At 40.9% G+C, this 19605-nt stretch overlaps 1 protein-coding gene across 6 annotated transcripts in view; it reads right to left on the bottom strand.

Moving 5' to 3' along the window:
* Positions 1-19605, bottom strand: part of slc12a7b (solute carrier family 12 member 7b) — a 70616-nt gene that overhangs the window by 13146 nt on the left and 37865 nt on the right. For all 6 annotated transcript variants that reach the window (XM_030079854.1, XM_030079855.1, XM_030079857.1 and 3 more), the window contains exons 2-16: positions 18913-19007; positions 17813-17944; positions 15453-15599; positions 11388-11442; positions 11171-11301; positions 9755-9996; positions 9139-9350; positions 6004-6171; positions 4612-4710; positions 4050-4107; positions 3271-3445; positions 2968-3086; positions 2706-2804; positions 1084-1203; positions 461-565 (exon numbers count right to left, since the gene is read on the bottom strand). In XM_030079854.1, coding sequence (XP_029935714.1) covers positions 461-565; positions 1084-1203; positions 2706-2804; positions 2968-3086; positions 3271-3445; positions 4050-4107; positions 4612-4710; positions 6004-6171; positions 9139-9350; positions 9755-9996; positions 11171-11301; positions 11388-11442; positions 15453-15599; positions 17813-17944; positions 18913-19007 — 1957 coding nt within the window. The remainder of the gene's footprint in view (positions 1-460; positions 566-1083; positions 1204-2705; positions 2805-2967; positions 3087-3270; positions 3446-4049; positions 4108-4611; positions 4711-6003; positions 6172-9138; positions 9351-9754; positions 9997-11170; positions 11302-11387; positions 11443-15452; positions 15600-17812; positions 17945-18912; positions 19008-19605) is intronic.

The following is a 19605-nucleotide window of genomic DNA, read 5'->3' as shown; positions in this document are numbered from 1 at the left end:
TTTCCACACAAAACAAAATTAATGAGAAAAACAAAACATCCCTGAGAAGAAAGTCAAGAGCATGTGAATAAATAAAAAAAATAAATAAATATAGAAATAATAATAAATTAAACTGGAGTGAGCTGTTTGGGGGTGTGCAGGGCTTTGTGGACCTATACACAAGGGCTTACCAACCGTGTCTACCAGATTAGGTGGAGCACCAAGAGATTAATCAAATTCACTCTCTCTTTGTGTCTAATTCTATCTCTCTGTCCCCTTTTCCCCCCAAAACAGTGACAGGTGGCGTTTGTCTCCATGTTGGTAGGTATCCAAAGTTCCTTTAAGGCAAGATGGCACTGGGGTGTTTTTTTTTTTATTCTATGAGTGTACATGATTGATTTACCTGATGCAATGCAGCTACAACCAGACACATACACTCACACACACACACATATGTACACACACACACGCGCACACACACCTCCAGTTCTTGGTGTGTGGTGGTGCCTCCTCAAGCCGAATGAGAGCATAGCGGGCAGCGTTCAGCGACAGGCCGCGAATGCCATCACCCCACTCCTTCTCCGCCCTGGGGAACAGAAAATGAATCAGTGAGGATGAATCAAAGGATGAGTGAGAATTTCTTTTCCATATTTAAAAGCATCATACTGATAAAATCATCATCAGTTAAAGTAGCTACCCACAAGCAGTGTGTTAAGAAAGGACTAGCCTATAATGAAAATATTTTACTGTAGAATTATTTTAAGGGGGAAAGATTTATTTCTATGTTTATTTCAAGCTTTCCATTATCCTCTATAAAGTGTGAAACTGCCTGATTGTTCTGCTTATCATAACCCAGTGGATGATTCCAAAAATTCATGTTTGCTATTTTTCAGCCGTCCACTGCTATGAGTGTCATTGTTTGATTGAGTGCCAGCACCTTTTTTACTCTGTGTATACAACGTATTACTTTACTGTACATTCTTCATTCACTTTACACTTCATTTTCATTTTCCATTTTTTCATCATTCCTGTCAATAAGAAAATGTACCATTGTAAGCTTCACTTTGTCATTTAAGAAATTACTGCACACAAAACAATTCTTACCCTCGGTACTCAATGTATTTGTAGATGCAGCCAGCGATACCCATGGCCAAGATAGCATAGTACCAGGAGGAGATGAACATGAGAGAGAGACACAAGCTCATTCCCAGAAAGGACAGGGCCCTGTGGCAGAAAACACACATGCTTTTGATCATTGTCAAAAACACTGCTGATGCTGTCAGTGCCTGCATGGTTGTACATTTGAAAACTACCATGTCAGGCTTTCCAAACTGTCAAGGAAGACGTCCTGCTGAAATAATGACACCAGTTCAGAAATGAAGAGCTGGGAGGCTTGATATGTGAACACTGGGTACAAGCCGTGAAAGCCACTGCTAACAATAGTGTCGTGCTAAACTGTCCTCTAATGATATTGTGGAACTAATCTCAGTAAATACCCTCATCATGCTAGAACTTGTTTCACACGAAACTTTTTGGCATACATTGAACAGTCTGTGTGTGTGCGCATGCGCGTGTGTGTATGTTTGTGCACATGTGCTTCATGCTGTGCGAGTTTAGATGTGTGTCCATGCTGTGCGTGTTTACGTTCCTTCTGTTTGTGTGCATGTATGTGTGTGAGCTGCTGCCCATTAGACAAGATAGACAGGTCAAAATCAGCAGGGTGCTGCTTACTGTCAGTCTCCAGCCAAATCTTGTTACAGTAGGTCAGACAGACACACCATAGCCCTGGCTGCCACCAGACTGACTTCCACTACAGGCCACTGCGTGCCAAGATGCCGTTCATGTCACAACACAGTACACAGCATTTGGTGGCTGCTTTGACCAAGAGCCAAAGATAGACAAAGTATAACCTTTGAATCCAAACAAATGTCACAGTCCTGTGTTAAGTAACTTGTGATTCCATGTCACAGGACTTTCAGTGGCATGAAGGATAATATTTTATATTAGCAGCACAACATATAAAGGTGAATGTAAAATCAAAGGAGTCAGTTGCTGTTTGGGTGTTTAGAGCCACATCATGCTTGACCTTCAAGTGGTCTTGAAGAGAATGAACTCCAGAGCAGGAGAGAAGAGAAACATCCTAACAATGTGAGCATGACTGTGTGCTTGTTGTCACCATCATCAGTTATGATGCACAGTTATTTATTTTCCCTGCCGTATCATGCAGATCTGTACTGCTGACTGCTGAAGATGATTCGTCAGCCTCCCAATGAATCTTGTGCATCCCCGTAAGTTCTTGTAGGCTAAGTAAACATGTGATGAGTCCCCAGATGGTGACTAAACTTACACAGCATTCTTATCCATCCTCTTTTATTTTGGAATCATAGTTTGGCTGTTTGATATTACATCAAATGTGTTGCAAAAGACACAACAATGCACATGACCACAAACTGGGTAAGGCCATCAGTGAAGGGGCTGCAACGTGAACCTAATAGTAGATGGTCCTGTTATCAGTGGCTGTGCTTTTATCCAAAGGCCCTTAATAGGTGTATACTTTTTGTATTGGAGTATCTTTACATATGTCTGAGAATCCTTAAACCTTAAAGCCTGAATTGTACTGATTGTATTGCAAAGATCTTATGACACTGAAGGAAATGTTATCTCTTACACAAGATCTAAAACACATTTTAATAATCTGTCTAATTGTCCACACACAGTTGACCCACCAGTGGTAGTATTTGAAGCGGGGTCTCCAGTTGGGTGTGCGCAGCAGGGTCTGAACCGCACAGGCCAGGTTGACAAACAGGTAGCACATCAGGAAAAACCTGTGAGAGGAAGACAAAGGGCCCAAAGGGCACTTAGCAAGTGAACGAGGAAACTATGCGACACGAAGTTTGAAGTATTGGTGCGGTTAGAAGTGGTTCATGGAAAGATATGCACAAGCAGTGTTTGTCATTGGCATCAAATAGTGTAGAGCGGGATACTGACATGGAGAGGATAGGAGCCACAGCGTCCAGGGAGGCAATGAGAATGCCGATCTCACAGATTCCAGCGGTCAGCAGCAAAGCCCAGGTAGGTTCCCCATTGGCCTTGCCATGGCCAAACACCTAAATGCATACACACACACACACACACACACACACACACACACACAAACATACAAATACATGTGTGTACATGTCATGCATACAGACAGACAAACAGATTTAGACAAATTTAGAAACACAAACAGATAAGTACAAAGATAAGAGATTGTGTGTGAGTGTGTGACGAGTTATGTGTGTGTTTGACCTGTAAGAAAGGTACAATGCCATCTCGAGCGATGGCCTGCAACAGCCGTGGGGCGCCAGTCAAACTCTGCAGCCCCGCCCCACAGCAGGAGAAGAATGAGCCAATCACAATCACCCAAGGCGACGGCCAAGACAGTGTGCCAATTACAAGGTTCCCTTTAACTGAGTCGCCAAACCTGGATACAACACCAAACATACACACAAATTAATGCATTAAGGACTTAATCTGCCGTGTAAACTCTACTTATATTCATATGATTTTTTAGTTTCGCTTCAAATTAGAAAATGAGCTGCAGGCATAACCATGCATGGTCCAGTGGTATCAATATTTGCAAATATTATTTGTGTTGATAATTTTATGACCTTGTAATATAGATAAAACTTACATTTAGCTGTCATGACAGTGTAAAATACAGCAATCAAAAAAATTACAAAGCCTGTGGTGTGACGACATGTGAGTGACATACATGTTGCACCTGGGGCTTTATTTAACACTCAAGCGTAAAAAAGTATACATTACTTATACTTGGCGCTTAGCCAATTGTGGCTACCTAGAGATTAACTAATGCGGAACACTTAAAAGCAGGCATCCTGGATAATTTGCTCCACTCACTCTCAAGAGATTGTATTGGATAAATAGAGGAAAGGCAAGGCCAAACACTAAATAAACACCAAGCATTATTTTTCTTCTAATTTCTCCCTCTAATTACTTTAAAGTGTATTTTATGCTACACACTTGTCTTTTAAACACTATGCGCTGCATTTGTGTGCAGCTCTTACTTGTCTCGGAGCACCACACCCTCAATGCAGGCACCAAACAGCACCACACAAGTGACGTCTGGGAAAAAAGTGTTTAGGAAAGAGTTCATTGAATTCATACACAAAGACTTCCTGTTTTTATATGTTGCTGTAAAGCCTCTGACAGGCCATTGCACTTCTTGTAACTGTCTGAGAGCTGATTTCCATTGCCTTTTTGAAGATAGAATGAATAAAAACTGCTTCAACAGAGCACCTAAACACTGATTAGTGGTATCAGCTGTGTTAGAGCTGTAGTGATACCAAAGCATGATGGGGTTCCTGAACCAAATAAATCCTCTTGCGTCAATAAATGTAGCCAGAGTCAGGAGCCTCAAACCATTTTTTCATCCTTCATTTTCTGTAAGTAAACATAATGGCAGCATAACATGAGTGTATCACCTCGTTCAGATTTACAAACTCTACACCAGAAACTAGTGGGGAAACTACAGATGATTTAAGTCGATCTATACTCTCTAAATGAACAGCTGTGGCCCTGTGACTAGACTTTCTGGAATCACTGTCATGGTAAAAGGTCTCAGGATACAAATGATGGAGGTGGTAGCGATGGCGAGGATGGTTCCGATGGGGATGGACTTCTGGGCGTCCCGCAGGTCACCTGACCGGTTGGAACCGGCCATGATACCTGGAAGGCGGAGTCACAACAGAAAAGAGAAATCAACAGTGAGCACTGACACATTTCGCTTAATGTCTCATATGCACTGTGTGAAAAGAAGTCATTATGTAACAATCACAGAGGTCCATCACCACTTGTTTGCCAAGTTGTCAGGCCAAGATCATGTGTTTGCAAACAAAGTACAGGCACTGCTAATCAAACAAAAATTGTACCTGCCAGTTATATTTTTTTAAAGGATAGAAACTTTTATGAGAATATTATGAATAAGGAAATGCCTGCAATAACTCATGAACTTAACACCAACACATGCTGCTGCTGCTGGGTGTGCTTTATCTCCACAGTACCACACCAACACACGCAGCTTTAAGTCTGTTGTGTATGTACTAATGGGAGATTTTCAGAACTGCAAACTCCGTGCTAATGTTGAGCAGGATTATATAACTTAATGCAAGGCTAGAGCCATTAATGTAATATATAATGTACTGTAAAGTATTTAACAAAATCTTTTTTGCTCAAAGTGGTTAAGGTAGTGATGAGAATCTATCCTGACTTGTTTATTTACCTCGCAAGGCTGCTAACACACATTTAAAGCATGTGCTTATACTATGGCAGAGACACCGATACTGTTCAATAACAGGATTATAAAGACTGCAATATCCAGAAAGAAACACTATGCACATGAACTGACTAAACAATTGTGTCTTGTACATTTTGCACATTTATCAGAGAGAGAATGGACAGAAGAAAGGCATTCAGAAGAACGCTTTAACCCCAGAAAATCATTCGTAATCAGGATTTTTCAAAGTGACACTGGCTTCAAAAAGAGGCTTATTTAACTGCTGTACCTCTTAGTAAATGACTGCACTCTTGAGAAAAAGGGCAATATTGTAGATTTCAAAGAGTACTCCTATAAAAGGAAACATGGATGAATACTGAGTTAAGGTGGAAATGCTCTTAACAAGCATTTCAAAATCAAGACTGGCTGTGAACTTCATGAGTGCAGTTGGACCTGAAAGTCTATCCAATACACTCTTTTTTCCAAAAACTCACACTAAAATAACCCCACTGGGAAAACTGATATATCTAAGTTGGTGAACAGGGTGAGAATCATAAGCTGTTATGAGGATCTGAACAGACTGGCTTCTCCAGGGAGCAGATACCAATTTATACTCTCCCTGTGTAACACAGCAAACAGCTGTGGCTCAGCTGGCAACTTCCGACTGTGATGCCAGTTAAAAAGTACACAAACAAATTATACATTCAGAGTGTGTTGCTCATTTATTTATATTTTTGCATGCTTACCAGTGACAGAGGGAAAGTAGATGCCAACCAGCAGGGTGAAGAAGGTGGTGATATCATTGACTACGTAGGGCATGTAGACATCCTGGGAGTTGTCAGCTACTGGAACAGATGCCACGCGCGTGTTTTCCACCAGCATACCCAACGGACCATAGTCCCCCCACATGTTGTCTGCAAGGAGACAGAGACAGAGGGGCACATTACTGAATAATTCAACTAAATGTGACATGGACAATGCAGATACAGCCAGTGTCTAATGTTGTTCCCAAGGTCTGTGCTTGTTTTCCACCGCGATAGTAAGCAGCCCATATGATCTGCTGCCTTCAGTGATAAACAGATAGAAGTTATATGGTTAAAGATAAAGTTACACAGTAAAGCATACTGATGAAAAGGCAGATGAACACAGTTGGAGTTATGTGTTGTCTACTTTTACGCCCGGAAGACCATGTTGCCTCCCTCATACTGCCCACAGATTAACGGTGTATACAAGTGGCCAATGACCGCAGTGTTTTTTTTTTTTTTTTTTTTTTTAAAAAAAACTACAGTATTCCATTCCAAGGTCCATTCCATTTCTAGCATACCGAGTTAAAATAGAAAGCCTGACAAATGAGACGTGAGACGGTGGTCAATCGATTTCTTGCAGAGGGAAATCTGACTATAGATTTGAACTCACAGCCTGGCTGATGCCAAACAGATTTTTGTGCTGCTGTTTTCCTTAAATGCAGTTTGGTGAAGAAAAATATTCCACCCATCCTGTGACTCATGAAAACAGAGATCAACTGAGAGAAAAGAGGATCAACATGGCAGTTGGACAATGGCAAAAATTAATCTTGAACTGAATAATTGTGCCAAAACAGAAATTAATCAAAATCTAAATTAGCATCAGGGTAAACACATTAGGCAAATGCATTGATTTACTATTTTGGACTATTTTTTAGCCCCTGATACATCAAGACAGTAGTCAGCCTTCAGCCCTCACTGGGCCAATAACCTGTATTTTGTCTTGTGTCCCACAGCCCTTGTCAGACCTTGTTAATAGCTTACCAGTCGACAAGTCGATATATTGATTGATTCAACATGTTGAATTGGCAGTGGGGGCCAGCAGTGAGAGAGCTTTCATTGGCTGTTCAGCCTAAACAAATCAAACAAGCCAGCTAACCACAGAGAACTAGTTGTGATAAACAAACTTTGCTCCACACACAAAAGACCCTCAGGCTGACAATGTCAGTGCCTGTTCAACTTCTCATCAGACTTTACCTAGATTCATATAAAAACAATACCTTTTATTATTATTATTATTGCTAGATTTTTATTGGCAGTTGGCAAACCAACTAAAGGGGCATTACTGCCAACAACTGGACTGCAGTGTGGATCAGTAAAGGGCTGCTGCTAGTTTGCTTCTTTCTGTCAGTCATCTTGAGGCTTCCAGTTTAGACTACTCTCCCTCCCGGCATGGAGTTAGTTCCTGTAACATACGTGCAGCAGGTGTTGCATATCGGCAGTCAGCTGTAGTCTCTGTAGTGTGTTCAAGGACAGCTTCTTCTCCCTTGGTTAACAATAGTTTTTTTAAAAGTTGGCTTGGTTTGTCCCAAGCTTTAAGTTACCATCACAGTCACTGTGTCAGAAGTGTCAGAGCTGGGTGGCTACATAACTGGTGTTGTGTGTACACTGCTGGTTCATAGGAAGAATGGCAGGGCATAGAGGCTGGTATAACACAGCTGGTAATCTCCAAGCCCAGAGCACCTGAGATTTCCCAACATATGATAAGTAAATCCGACGTGAATGAGAAATGGGGGGAATAATGTGAAGGAGGAAGTGGATGATAATAAAAAGAAGGACGAAATTTAGGTGGATTATAGAATGAGATAAAAGAACAAAAGGAGGAGAGTTACAAAGAATAGAAGTGGAAAGAATGTAGAGAAAGTAAAATAATCTCATCATACAGATGAAATCCCTCAGCACCTGCACACGCTTGACCCAGTTCCATAACAAGAAGAATGAGAGGAATGTATTGCATTAAAGGGTAGAGCCAGCCTGGTTTTATAACCTAAGCAATGTCCTGACTTGGCATTTAAATGAAATATTACATTTCATGATTTTATGAATTCCTACTTAAGTACGTCCAAGCCTCTCCACTTGCCTGCTATGTTACTTGTTAAATGTTTTCAAGGTGCACCTCTGGACATTTCTTTGTATAATAAATGGAGTGAGGCAAAACCAAATTTTGATGAGAACTGAAGAATTATGATGAGATGTAATCCTATCAAAATAATTTATTTGTGCCAAAAAATATATATAAATATATCATTTGTCAGAAATAAAATGCATGCGATTTAAGTTGATTAAGCCTGTAGGATGGCACAGTTTAAGGTGACTGACTGAGTGAAAAGTACATAGGGAGGAGAACAGGAGGAATGTGAAGAACTGGAAACCAGTGTATAACAGCCAGACGTTTCATAACTTGACTCTGGGAAGAACAATGAGGAAATTTGCCCCCCACCCCCCACCACCACCACCACAAAACTACAACAACAACAAAATAAAAAAAAAAAAATGAGAATGAAGAATTGAGATGGGAGATTTTATAAACCTTTCAGAGAGGTTGAACAAGTTCATCCCAGCCAGCTGTTTCACAACCTGACCACCTGATCATTACCACACAGCTGGCAATCAAACCTGTGACTCTCACTCCAGCGGTGGGAATTCATGTTGAGCCTTAATCTCTAGGCTTTCTTTCTCATTTTCTGATTTTTGTTTTATTTCTCTGTCTCATTTTCTCGTTCCCATGTCCCAACTCCTCTCTCTCTCTCTCTCTCACATCCCTCTAACAAAACACATTCCACATCTTGCTAAAATGATAGTTGGTGTTGCATTACTACCCTGTTATCACCCTAATCAGGTTTTTATTTACAAGTTTCATTAGTTCAGAAGACAAAGTCAGAACTTTTGTTAGAGAAAATACATATGTGCCAGTGCGTGTGTATATAACTTTATCTGTTAGTAGGGAGAACCATTGGTAAGGGATGTTACTTAAAGGGGAAATAGGTCATTCATGGATCCAGCACTGGAATTACCCACAATTCCCCAATGTGGATTCCCCAATTCCCCACACATTCAAGAGGAAAAGAGTTGTCCAACCTGAAATGACTCCACTTGTCAGTCCAGGGATCCCCTGCAACTCAGTCAAATTGTTGTATTTAAAGTAGTCGTTGCAGGTAGCGTTGAGCTCAGGTCCTTCACAGAACAGCTTCCACAGCGCGGTGGTAACCGTCACGTTGCCTATAACCTCCGTCTTCAGACACTTATCAAAGTTGTGGTTCTGCAGTGTACGATTCCCCAAAAGGCAAACACTATGCAGTGAGGGAGAAGACAGAGTTAGACATCTTTAAATGCCATTCTAATGATTACTAATTACGACCGGACCCGAATAGTCAAGTGTTTGGATATTCATTCATTGGGTAGGTATTCTGTTTTCATTTTGGAATTTGACTATTTGTTGTTGTTTTTTGCTAAATGTAAAATCAGCTTAGGCAAACAGCAAGATATATTTTGTCAGAACATTTTGTACTTCATACAAACATGCATATAACACGTCAAATCTTTTTTTTTTTAAATTCACAAATCACATTCATTTTTGAACACAATTTAGAGATAAGCTACCCTTATTTAAGCTGCTAAGAAAATATAACTGGCTGCATCTCAACACACCACTGCAATATTCAAACTCTATGATGATATGGGACACTGCACTCACGGGAAGTCAGGCGGCTCAAAGGCAGTCTTGATGACCCCGGCATAGATGGCCAGGATGGAGAGGATGACACAGGCCAGGAAGACCAGCGCCAGCTTGTTGACATACTTCACTCCCACGAAGACCACCAGGGACATCAGTGCCAGGCAGCAGGTGCCGTAGACACGCATGTTATTGAGCAGGGCGTCCACCTCGTCCTCCTTCCTCGTCGCCACAAAGATGGCCGCCTTAGGCACAATGTAGGTCTGAAGGAGTACAGGGAAAGGGAAGGACAGGGGAAAAAAACAATATATGGTTGGTTATTGTTATTTTAAGTTTCGTTTTGTTAACAATAAGTACGCTTTATCACCCAGAGTAAATTTACATCTTGTTAATCTGAATAAGGGCCCACTCACATTGGCAAGTTTGAGCCCGTATCGTGCTAAAGCCAAAATCCCCCCCTCCCCAGTCCCCGGCTGGCCTGCACTCACATTACCTAAAGCCCAAACGCGCCCAAGCACGATTGCCCCCGGTGTGCACATCATCATGTTGAAATTTGACAACAGGCATGGCCCGACGTCATTATAAATCAGTATAGTTCAAATACATTCATCATGTCTTCCTTTTAATTAAAAAACGTCTTTGGTCATTTTAATCAGACATGGGATGTTTATTTATCTTGACAGTTTCGGAGGTAACTTCCTCCTTCTTCAGAAAGGTCCAACTGACAGCTGGAGCGGCACCTGTCAGATCCGGCAGACGGGTGACCGGGTGGCCGCACACCGCGCGGTGCCGCGGCCAGTGCCGGCCGGTGCCGACGCGGTGCTGGCCAGCACCAGGTCTGCCGGATCTCCGCACACAGACTGCTGTACTTTCATTATAAACCGACTTTTGTTTATACGCGGTTGCAGCAGTACAACGGACAATGACACAGACAACATGGTTGATTATTGATTGCGCAACGTGGCCATTCGCCGGTAATCAAGCTGCGCACATTAAACAATTTTGCAGAGGCAGGAGGAAAGTTGCATGATTTAGGTCCGCGCACTGCGTGCGTGACCGTGCATGTGCTTGTGTACGCGCCTGTACCGCGCTGAAGCACACCTCCTCCAACCGTGCCAGAGTGGGGGAAGTGTACTGTATTCAAGCACGATACGGAGCGATCACACTGGTCAAAGAATCCGGATTTTAGGGGCAATCGTGCCTGGGCGCGGATCAAACTTGCCAGTGTGAGTGGCCTCTAAGTGACTCTGGTTGCAGACTGTGATGAGTTAGGTGTCATCTGGAGTTGTATAACTTAAGTCTGGACTCATGGGACAGTGACTGAATCAAAATAATTGCAATAACAGGGCATCAACAGGGGGGCTGACTGTCTTAATGGATGATTGGAGGGAAACAGTACATGATAGCCACTATATAGAAATAACAGGCCACACTCACCAGCAGAATCTCTATAGTACCAAGGATGTACATAGAGCCAGCGAAGGTTGTGCCCAGGTAGAAACAGAGACCTACAGCTCCACCAAACTCCGGGCCGAGAGATCTGGAAATCATGTAGTAGGAGCCTCCAGCTGGTGAGCAAAACACACTGGGAATCAGATTCAGCTGAAAGAAGCATTTCTCATTTAAACATGTCAAAGCACCAAAGCAATCCTACCTGGCACAACACCATTAGTAGCAATTGCACTCATCGATATGGCTGTCAGCATGGTCTGTTGAGAGAGGACAGAGAGGAAATTAGACTTCAGATGTGCACAGTAACACTGCATGAAGATCATCTATCAGTCACAAAGATCACAGTTCCTAGACTTTTGTTTACAAAATTCCATGATGCTCCCATAACTAAAATTTACTAGCAAGTTTTTTGGTTTTTTGGGTTACAAGCTGATCTGAATATCTTTGGTTTGCATCAACTATCATTTGGGACTATGGTAACTTAGAAATGTGCTGTATGGTTATCATTCCCTCTAGGCTTGGGCGATTCTGGGCCAAGTGTTACAATTAACACTTTTCTATCTTAAACGATTATTAATAAACCTGCATTACATTAACACAGTTCATAACAATTTCCAGGCGCAGATTAAAAGTAAAAAAAAAAAAAAAAAAAAAAAAAAAAAAAGGAAATAATTTCCCACATTTTCCATGCCAATAAGATCCTTGAAAGGGTTAATCCTGTATTTAGACAGTGAAATGATTTCCTTAGAGGCTTATGCTCTAACTCTTTGGGATTGGTAATGGATATAAGAGGGAGAGGTGAGATTATGGTTAGAAAACTGAGGACAGAGGAAGGAGGAGGAGCAGAGGGAGCAGATGGAGTAGAGAGAACGGCAAAATGAGAGAGAAAGGCAGATGCCCTTGAGTAACAATGACCAAAATAAACCTTATGCCCTTTGGTTGCTGTCCGGTTCTAGGTAGTTGTTGGAAAAGCTGGACTAAAGCCAATTAGCTGGCAAATTAACCCCCCACTTCCACTGAAACCCTAAGCAGCTATTGCTTATCATGACCAGGCATGAATAAAATGGCGTTAAGCACTGGGAGACAAGTCTCGTTTGGTGAAAACTCAAAAATCTTCATAATAGAGCTTGGCATTTAAGCCTGAACCCAAAAGATGTGGATTGGACACAATGAGCTTGGGTGGGGAAAAATGTATTTCTCTTTTACAAATATTGCTAATATTTGTTAAATTGATAATAAACTGCAGTGGTTACCACGGTAACAGTACACTGTAATACTGATGCAGATGATCATGAGAAATTAGTTGACTGTAAGATTAAATTACTAGTTTGGAAACATAAGCCAAAAGTTGTCAGATTTTCTCCATTACAGATACCATATAGAAGAAAATGTACTCATTTTGTTTTTAGGTTTGATGACACAATTCTTAAACCCTACATGTGATTTTAGGAATCAAATTGTAGTACTTGTAGTGTAGGAGTGTGGGTAATAATGTTTCCAATACAAGTGTGACACCCACAGCAATGCAGTTACAACACCCTTGTTTCCTCAACTACCCTGCCTCTCTGTTGTCCACTCTGTGCTTAAACTCCACTGTGAACAAAGTACTGATGTTGACACATTTTGAAAAGGCAGCATGTGCCAAATTTCCCAATGTACTCTAACAAATAAACCTGGAAGTAAGTCCAGCTCTGCATCGATAAATACAGATAATCACTCACACTCCCCACTACTTCATATCTATGAGCAATTTAGGGTCTCAAACCCACCTGATGTGCACAGAGCACCCAGACACAACCCACACAAAAATAAGAGGAAACTCCAAACAGAACGAAGTTGACTGTGACTGTGCAAACGTCTGACGAACACAGCTGGGTTCTTAACCTTCACATAAAGCAAAGGCTTCATTGAGACATAATTGGAGTTACGGTATGCAACAGCAAACAATCTGATTGCTTATCTTTTGTTAACTCTGTTTTTGATAACTCTTTGAATTGTAGAGATAAAGTTGTCTTTATCTGAATTTTGTAAAATCTTGCCAGCATTTTTTATTTGTAGGACCATTGAGCTCAAATAAATTTGAATAGACTGGATTGAGATAAACACAACTATAAAGAATTGAGATTAACTGAACAAAAAGTAATTGAATTTGCTTTGGGACATTTTTGCATATTTCTGGTGGCTCTGACCTACGGGTGACTGTCAGATGTGGAGCCATGAGTGCAAAGTGAGATGAGATCCAAGCGGTGAAAATGAACATTAATCTGTTTGACTAAACCCAGCTCGCCTCTCACATTATCTCAGTCATTATGTAATAGCTGGGATAGAGTGGAGGGTAAACCCTTGTAACCTCACTTTAGCTCTATTTTAATATGTGAAAAAGTGTACCCACCTTTCAAAGCAAACACAGTTCTTACTGATGTATTACTGCCACAGTGAAGCTGGTTACCTCTTATGACCAAGTCGCCACAGGAATATGGTTTCTGTTGAGACTATTGTTTTTTATGTATAGCTAACTCTAACCCTCACGTAAATTCCCTGATAATTGGGTTGTTCCAAGACAATAACATGAATATATGTCCTGAAAATATAACTTGTCTTGTCAATATTGGGGGTCGTTGGCCTTAAGGTGATCACTGAACGGCACTCATAGCTTTTCTACATCTGTATTATTTACCACATGACAACACACTTTTACTGCCTCTTTCATTTAAAAAGGGGAATACTACCTTGATTCATGTTTTCAAAATGTCATTCCTATGTTTTAGCTTAATGCTGTCAGACTTAAGGAACTCACAACTCTGTCCCATGGGATTTTTCATCACTCCTGCTGTTCTCTGTGCCTTTGCACTCTTCCCATATTGACTATTAATAGAATGTGGTCACTGTTGGACATTGTTGGTGAATAGTATCACATTATGCTGCTGGAGAAGCAGCATAATGCAGCAATTACTAATTCATTTGTCAGTTTCTACGTGATAAATAATGGCATATAATAAGAAACGCCCCAAATTCCCCTTTTGTCCAGAAAGTGTGAAAGATGGGAGATGGCAGATATTTGTCTGTCGTAAACACATTTTTTCCACGCTCAGGACAACAGGACTCTCTAAGTCACAAGTCCTGAATGTTATGCCTCCTAAGGATATGAATGAAGATTATTCTGAACTTCAACTTGATCCCTGGGATTAAGCTGAAATCCCTGCAAAAAAGTAATAAATACATTTTTGTATGGTACAGCAGAGACACATGAGGGTGATGGTGGTCAATGCCTGTCAGCCACTGACAATGGAAGATGATATCGTCCATCGGTCCGACCCTTGAAACACTAAGACAGGAAGTATTCAATTGAGCTTGTACTGCAAGTCTTTTTATGTACTTTTCCTGGTTAAGCTGAAGTAATCCATTGTCTGCTGTGGGACTGGCAAATATAGCCCCTGTGTGGGTGTATGTGTGTGTCCCTATGCCTCTGACACTTTGCAGATGGAAGGATTAGGCATCAAGCTGGCAGGTACCATTAGGAGCTGGGTCTGTATGGGAAGCAGACTGCCATGGGGGCTAAATATAGGAGGGATCAGTAGCCACTGAGTCAGTTTGCCACTCACTCTCTCCTGCTGTCAATCTAACATTTGCATCCAGTCTCAACACTTGGAGCAGCACATCTGCTCCAAATCTCACTAAAACAATCAAGCACACAAGCACATATTCACTCACATATGTTGATGTATTCAACACAATAAAGTGCTCGATAGGTACATTAGGTCCACTCTTACATAATGTACTCAATGCACGTCACAGCTCTTGATTTAATAATTTAATGTAAACTCTAAAGGATAAGGATGGAGGATAAACAATATCCATGTTAAAGTTAACAGTTTGTTTGACTTTCAATTTTACTTTCAATTTTATGTTTTTTCCCCCATACATTAGCAAACACCAACTTCTTCTAATTTTAGGGCAGCTGCAGAGAGTTGAAATTTCCTTCAGCCTGTGTAGAACTGAGTGTGCCATTATAAATGCTAAAAAAAAAAAAGAATATGTGTAGCAAATAAAGAGGCAGGATGTGTAGGTCAAGATATATCAGCCACAAACTGCATAATTGCGTTCCTGGTAATAAAGAAATGCTTAGAAATATAAGCCAAAATTCTGCTTGGGTCTGTTTGTTGCCTAGCTACTTATAGTTGAATAAAAATATAATCAAAAATGATTATAAATAGTAGAGCCATGCTTTAAGCCGCAGGTCTCCTTAGGTTCAGGGCTGGTTACTCACACACGAGCAGCACATGCCGACGATGGCCAGGGACTCCATGATGCCGGCGGTACCGACGATCCATGTAAGGCGCAGGAAGAGGATGACCCCCAGAATATTCTGGAGGCAGGGGAGGTATACACCCATGAAGGTTCCCATCTGAGGGCTCTAAACAGCGGAAGGGAGTGGGTGAACAAGAGAAAGACAGGAGACATTGTATAAGAAGGGCAGATGAAACCGTGTATGTGGGGTGGTGGGTTGTTGATGGGTAGGAGGACGAGCAAAGAAAAATTGTATAAAAGAAGGAGAGGAAAACACACTACAAAGAATGGAAATAGAGGGGAGAAAAAGACAAAGAGGAGGGGACAGAGAAAGGGGCAGTGGGAAAGGGAGAAATGGAATGGCAGGGGAACATGAATTGAAAATTAGAGGACCAAATTGTGAAAAATGAAGAGGGCTGGAGAATGAAACCTGAGAAGGAGGAAAAGCAGGGAATGGTGGAAAAAACAGGGGCATATTTGAGGAAGACTAAAAAAGGGGAGCATATACAGTATGTATAGAGGTCAGAAATATGTAACAAACCATATGGGTCAGTTCAGACAAGACCATGCATTGTCCGAATCACATACATGTAAAAAATCATCATCAGTCATTATAGCTGTGAAAATGATGCAGCAAAGCATTTTGAGGGTATCGCTCAGCTGTCCTTGAACATGAGTGGGGTGGAGGGGTGGGGGGTGTCACTGTATAAAACGTACTGACAACAATGGCTGATAAAATCTGTATTGCATCGTCTTTGCATTGCACCACAGCACAGTTGAAGAACAACTACCACAAAATGTTGATTCAAAAAACTGCCTGAAGGTTGACCATTATAATACAGTAACTCTTTTAACCAAGCTTAATAATAAAGAAATGGGTTGTGGCTGCAATCTCCTAAAAAAAATTTTCTACTCACCTCTCTGATAGGATAGCATCAAAAATAAACTTGCAGATCCTTAGCTTGTGAAGTAAAAGCGACCATTGTTCGGAAAGGGAAAAACCTCCTTCCCAACTTACTTCTCATCCAAATATTAATGTTTGGTATAATTGTGCTAATATTTTAAATTCAGGACTAGACCATCATTTCAGTTACATTGGCACATTTTATAAAACTGTACCAATCTATGCTACCGAACAACAAAACCTGAGAAGAAATCCCTCCGTTGCCAGTTCGCCACCACCCTAACAAATACATTACATTCCTTCAATGAAACTGCAGTTTCGCAACAGCACTTAAAAAACACAGGCAACAGCAGTATTCTAGAAATTTCTGAAAAATGACAAAAAATGTCATGAGATACATTGCTTTAGCCTGACCAGCAGCTACCTTTTTCGCCATCTCCCAATGCAAAAGCACAGTACCGGTCCCAGTGATCCAGCCACAGAGAGGGTGACAATTTGAATGTCACTTTATTCACATTTTTATCCAAGTTTTTAACAATGATGCTTCTCTGAGCCAATGGGAGGTGCCTTGCATGTATATTCATGCAAGGAACAGGATGGGGCAATTGGCATGGGACTGGGGCTGTGGTTACAGAAGCATTTATGCGCCACTTGGCAGCACTGTGGGCACTTTTAATTTTTCTTCTTTTAAAAAAACAAAATCATAAGCTCCTGTGATGGGGAATGACATGCACAAATGGTTTGTGGTGGAGTGGAAGTATAAAACCTTGTGTTGATTCATAAATATGAGATGGACTGTACTGTAGATGCTAGACTGCCAATATTAACTTTACTTGCTGGTTTTAAACAACACATACCCCGTGAACCATGAGCTTTGATTTGAGGGGTTTGAACTGTTGAGACCATGATCGACTGGTCACGCCTCAAGTCTAGTATATAAATAAAATAAAGAGTCTGGAATTTAAGCTATAGGGCCTACATAACTGAGTTTTTACTGCCTGAGGCAAAAAACATAAGCCAACCGGATGGTCTGAGTTTGTGGACTGGCTAAATTTGTAACAGGGCATACTGGGACCTTGAGGGCACTTCAGCTGCAAACTGTCAAAATACATGACTGATTGTACTAACCCCCAAACATAAAGAGAGGTGCAGGATTTCCACAAACATATAAAGTAAGCAAAGACAAGGGGGTGTGGAGAAAATGAGGTGCTGAAGTTTGCTTACCCTCAACAAATTTGAGAATAAAAACAAACAAGGCCTCAGCGGTCAAACTGTTACGTAAGAGCAAGCAAGTTCAGCAAGTCTGAAAGTACCAGTGTAAATGCAAATTTTAACTGCATGTAGACCACACCACTCCCAAAGGAGAAGAGGAGCAGGACTAAAACTTGGAGGCCTTGGTACAGACATAATTGGAGACAAGGCTCTCTCTGCTGTACCTTGACTGCTTTCTTCTTGGCTCCCTCATCATCATCAGCTTCCTCATGCTCCTGGGCCCCCTGGGTGAGATTGGTGTAGTTTGCCAACTTATTGAGGAGAGATGACACCATGGGGTTGCTGTCCATCTCTTCCTGCAAAAATAGAAAAATACCTTTTAGTAAGCTGAACAAATGTTGAATCAATTTATAACAATATGTCAACAGCGTTCTTTTATCAAGTTATCATTTAGTTAAAGCTTCATTTTCCTCGTTTGAGTCCTACCCAGGCCAAAAGTTAATTCAAGTTTCATTTAAATCAGAACTATGTTTGTGTGTGTGATGTGTAATTGATATGGGATTGTTTAGCTAAAGGTTAAATCTGGCAAATATGCCTTGCAAAAACAGGGAAAAAAAATAACTCTAGAACCAAACTGGATGGTGCAAAAGTTAGTTCAGTAGTTGTTCACGATTCAAAGGATCTTAGAATAGCACGACTGGATCAGCTTCATGTGGAGCGGTTAAAATAGAAGTCACAGTGCCGAACTGACTTCATTCCAGTCATTTTATACGGGGCCAGGGACCACAGAGGGACAAGGTCTGCCAAATGGCATGGCAAGGCACCTGGAAGCTGTTCAGATGCATGGACTGAAAAAATACACCAGCTTTTCAGGCAAATGAGCTCTTTGATCTTCTTACTCTTGAGTGAAGGAAAGATTGGCATGGATATCACCTCTGTGCACCGTATTTATCTAGTTTGCGACAATAAATGCTGACACTTTAGTATACTGTGTGTGGTGTCAGCGAATTTTGCAGCATTTTAAAAGCCATAGCGCAACAAGTGCACAGCAACTAACCTTCAGACAATAACAGTAGGTTTTGGTATAAAAAAGTCATAATGATATATATAGATAGTTCTGATAGTTGATGTTTAGATAAACAAGATATTGATGTGACAACACTGACAACCCCAGGCATTGTTCCAAAAGGTTTGAAGTTTCTGATTTGTGGTCTATAATATCTTAAATAAATCACACTCTGCTTTTTCCCAGTGCAAAAAAAATCCCACTAAATAAATAGGACAAAGTCTAGATGAAGTGAGATGATGATGATGTAACTGTTACCTCGAACAGGGCCATGTTCTTGCCATCATAGCTATTGCACTTGTCATTGTCTGTGTTGTTGATGAAAGGACTGCTTTCCTTTGGGTTGCCATCACCTGAGCAAACAAAAGAGACATTTTATTGTTAGCAGAAAGGTAATTAGTGTAACATAGCAGAAAGGTAATTAGTGTAACATATAATTTAACTATCGAAATACAATATGCAAACAAATGAACTGTGAAAGAATTTTCAAAGAATTTATCCAGCAGTGTGTTCACCTGCATGACCAGTTTGATGGCCACAAGCGTGTCCTCCATAGTGAGACAAAACATGATGTATCAACCATGTAAAAGACACTGAAAAGTGATCCTGAAACTATTTTGCTGAACTACAGAGTAGTGCTCCGTAAACACTGGGATACATTACAGAAAACAATGGAGTATATCTCTCTATGAAAATGCTTAAACAAAATATAAATCAACAACAACTGAGGGCATTCTTTTTGTTTTATCTGGTTTTGTTTTACTCCCTGCTGTTATTGGTAATGTTGTTAATTTGCCAGTTAACAGAATAGCACAACACACAACAATTTCATCTGCCTATCAGGAAATCCAATGGATTATTGATGAGCTAATCTACATCTTTGTACTCCCAGCTGAAACAAACTTGGGCTGCTCATGCTCTTAAAACTGCAGAGAATCTCAATAAACCAAT

The sequence above is a fragment of the Myripristis murdjan genome, chromosome 20 (genome assembly GCF_902150065.1).
Source record: "Myripristis murdjan chromosome 20, fMyrMur1.1, whole genome shotgun sequence".
Classification (NCBI taxonomy): Eukaryota; Metazoa; Chordata; class Actinopteri; order Holocentriformes; family Holocentridae; genus Myripristis; species Myripristis murdjan.
Note: the sequence above shows the minus strand (reverse complement) of the source record. Positions and strands in the feature narration are given on the sequence as shown.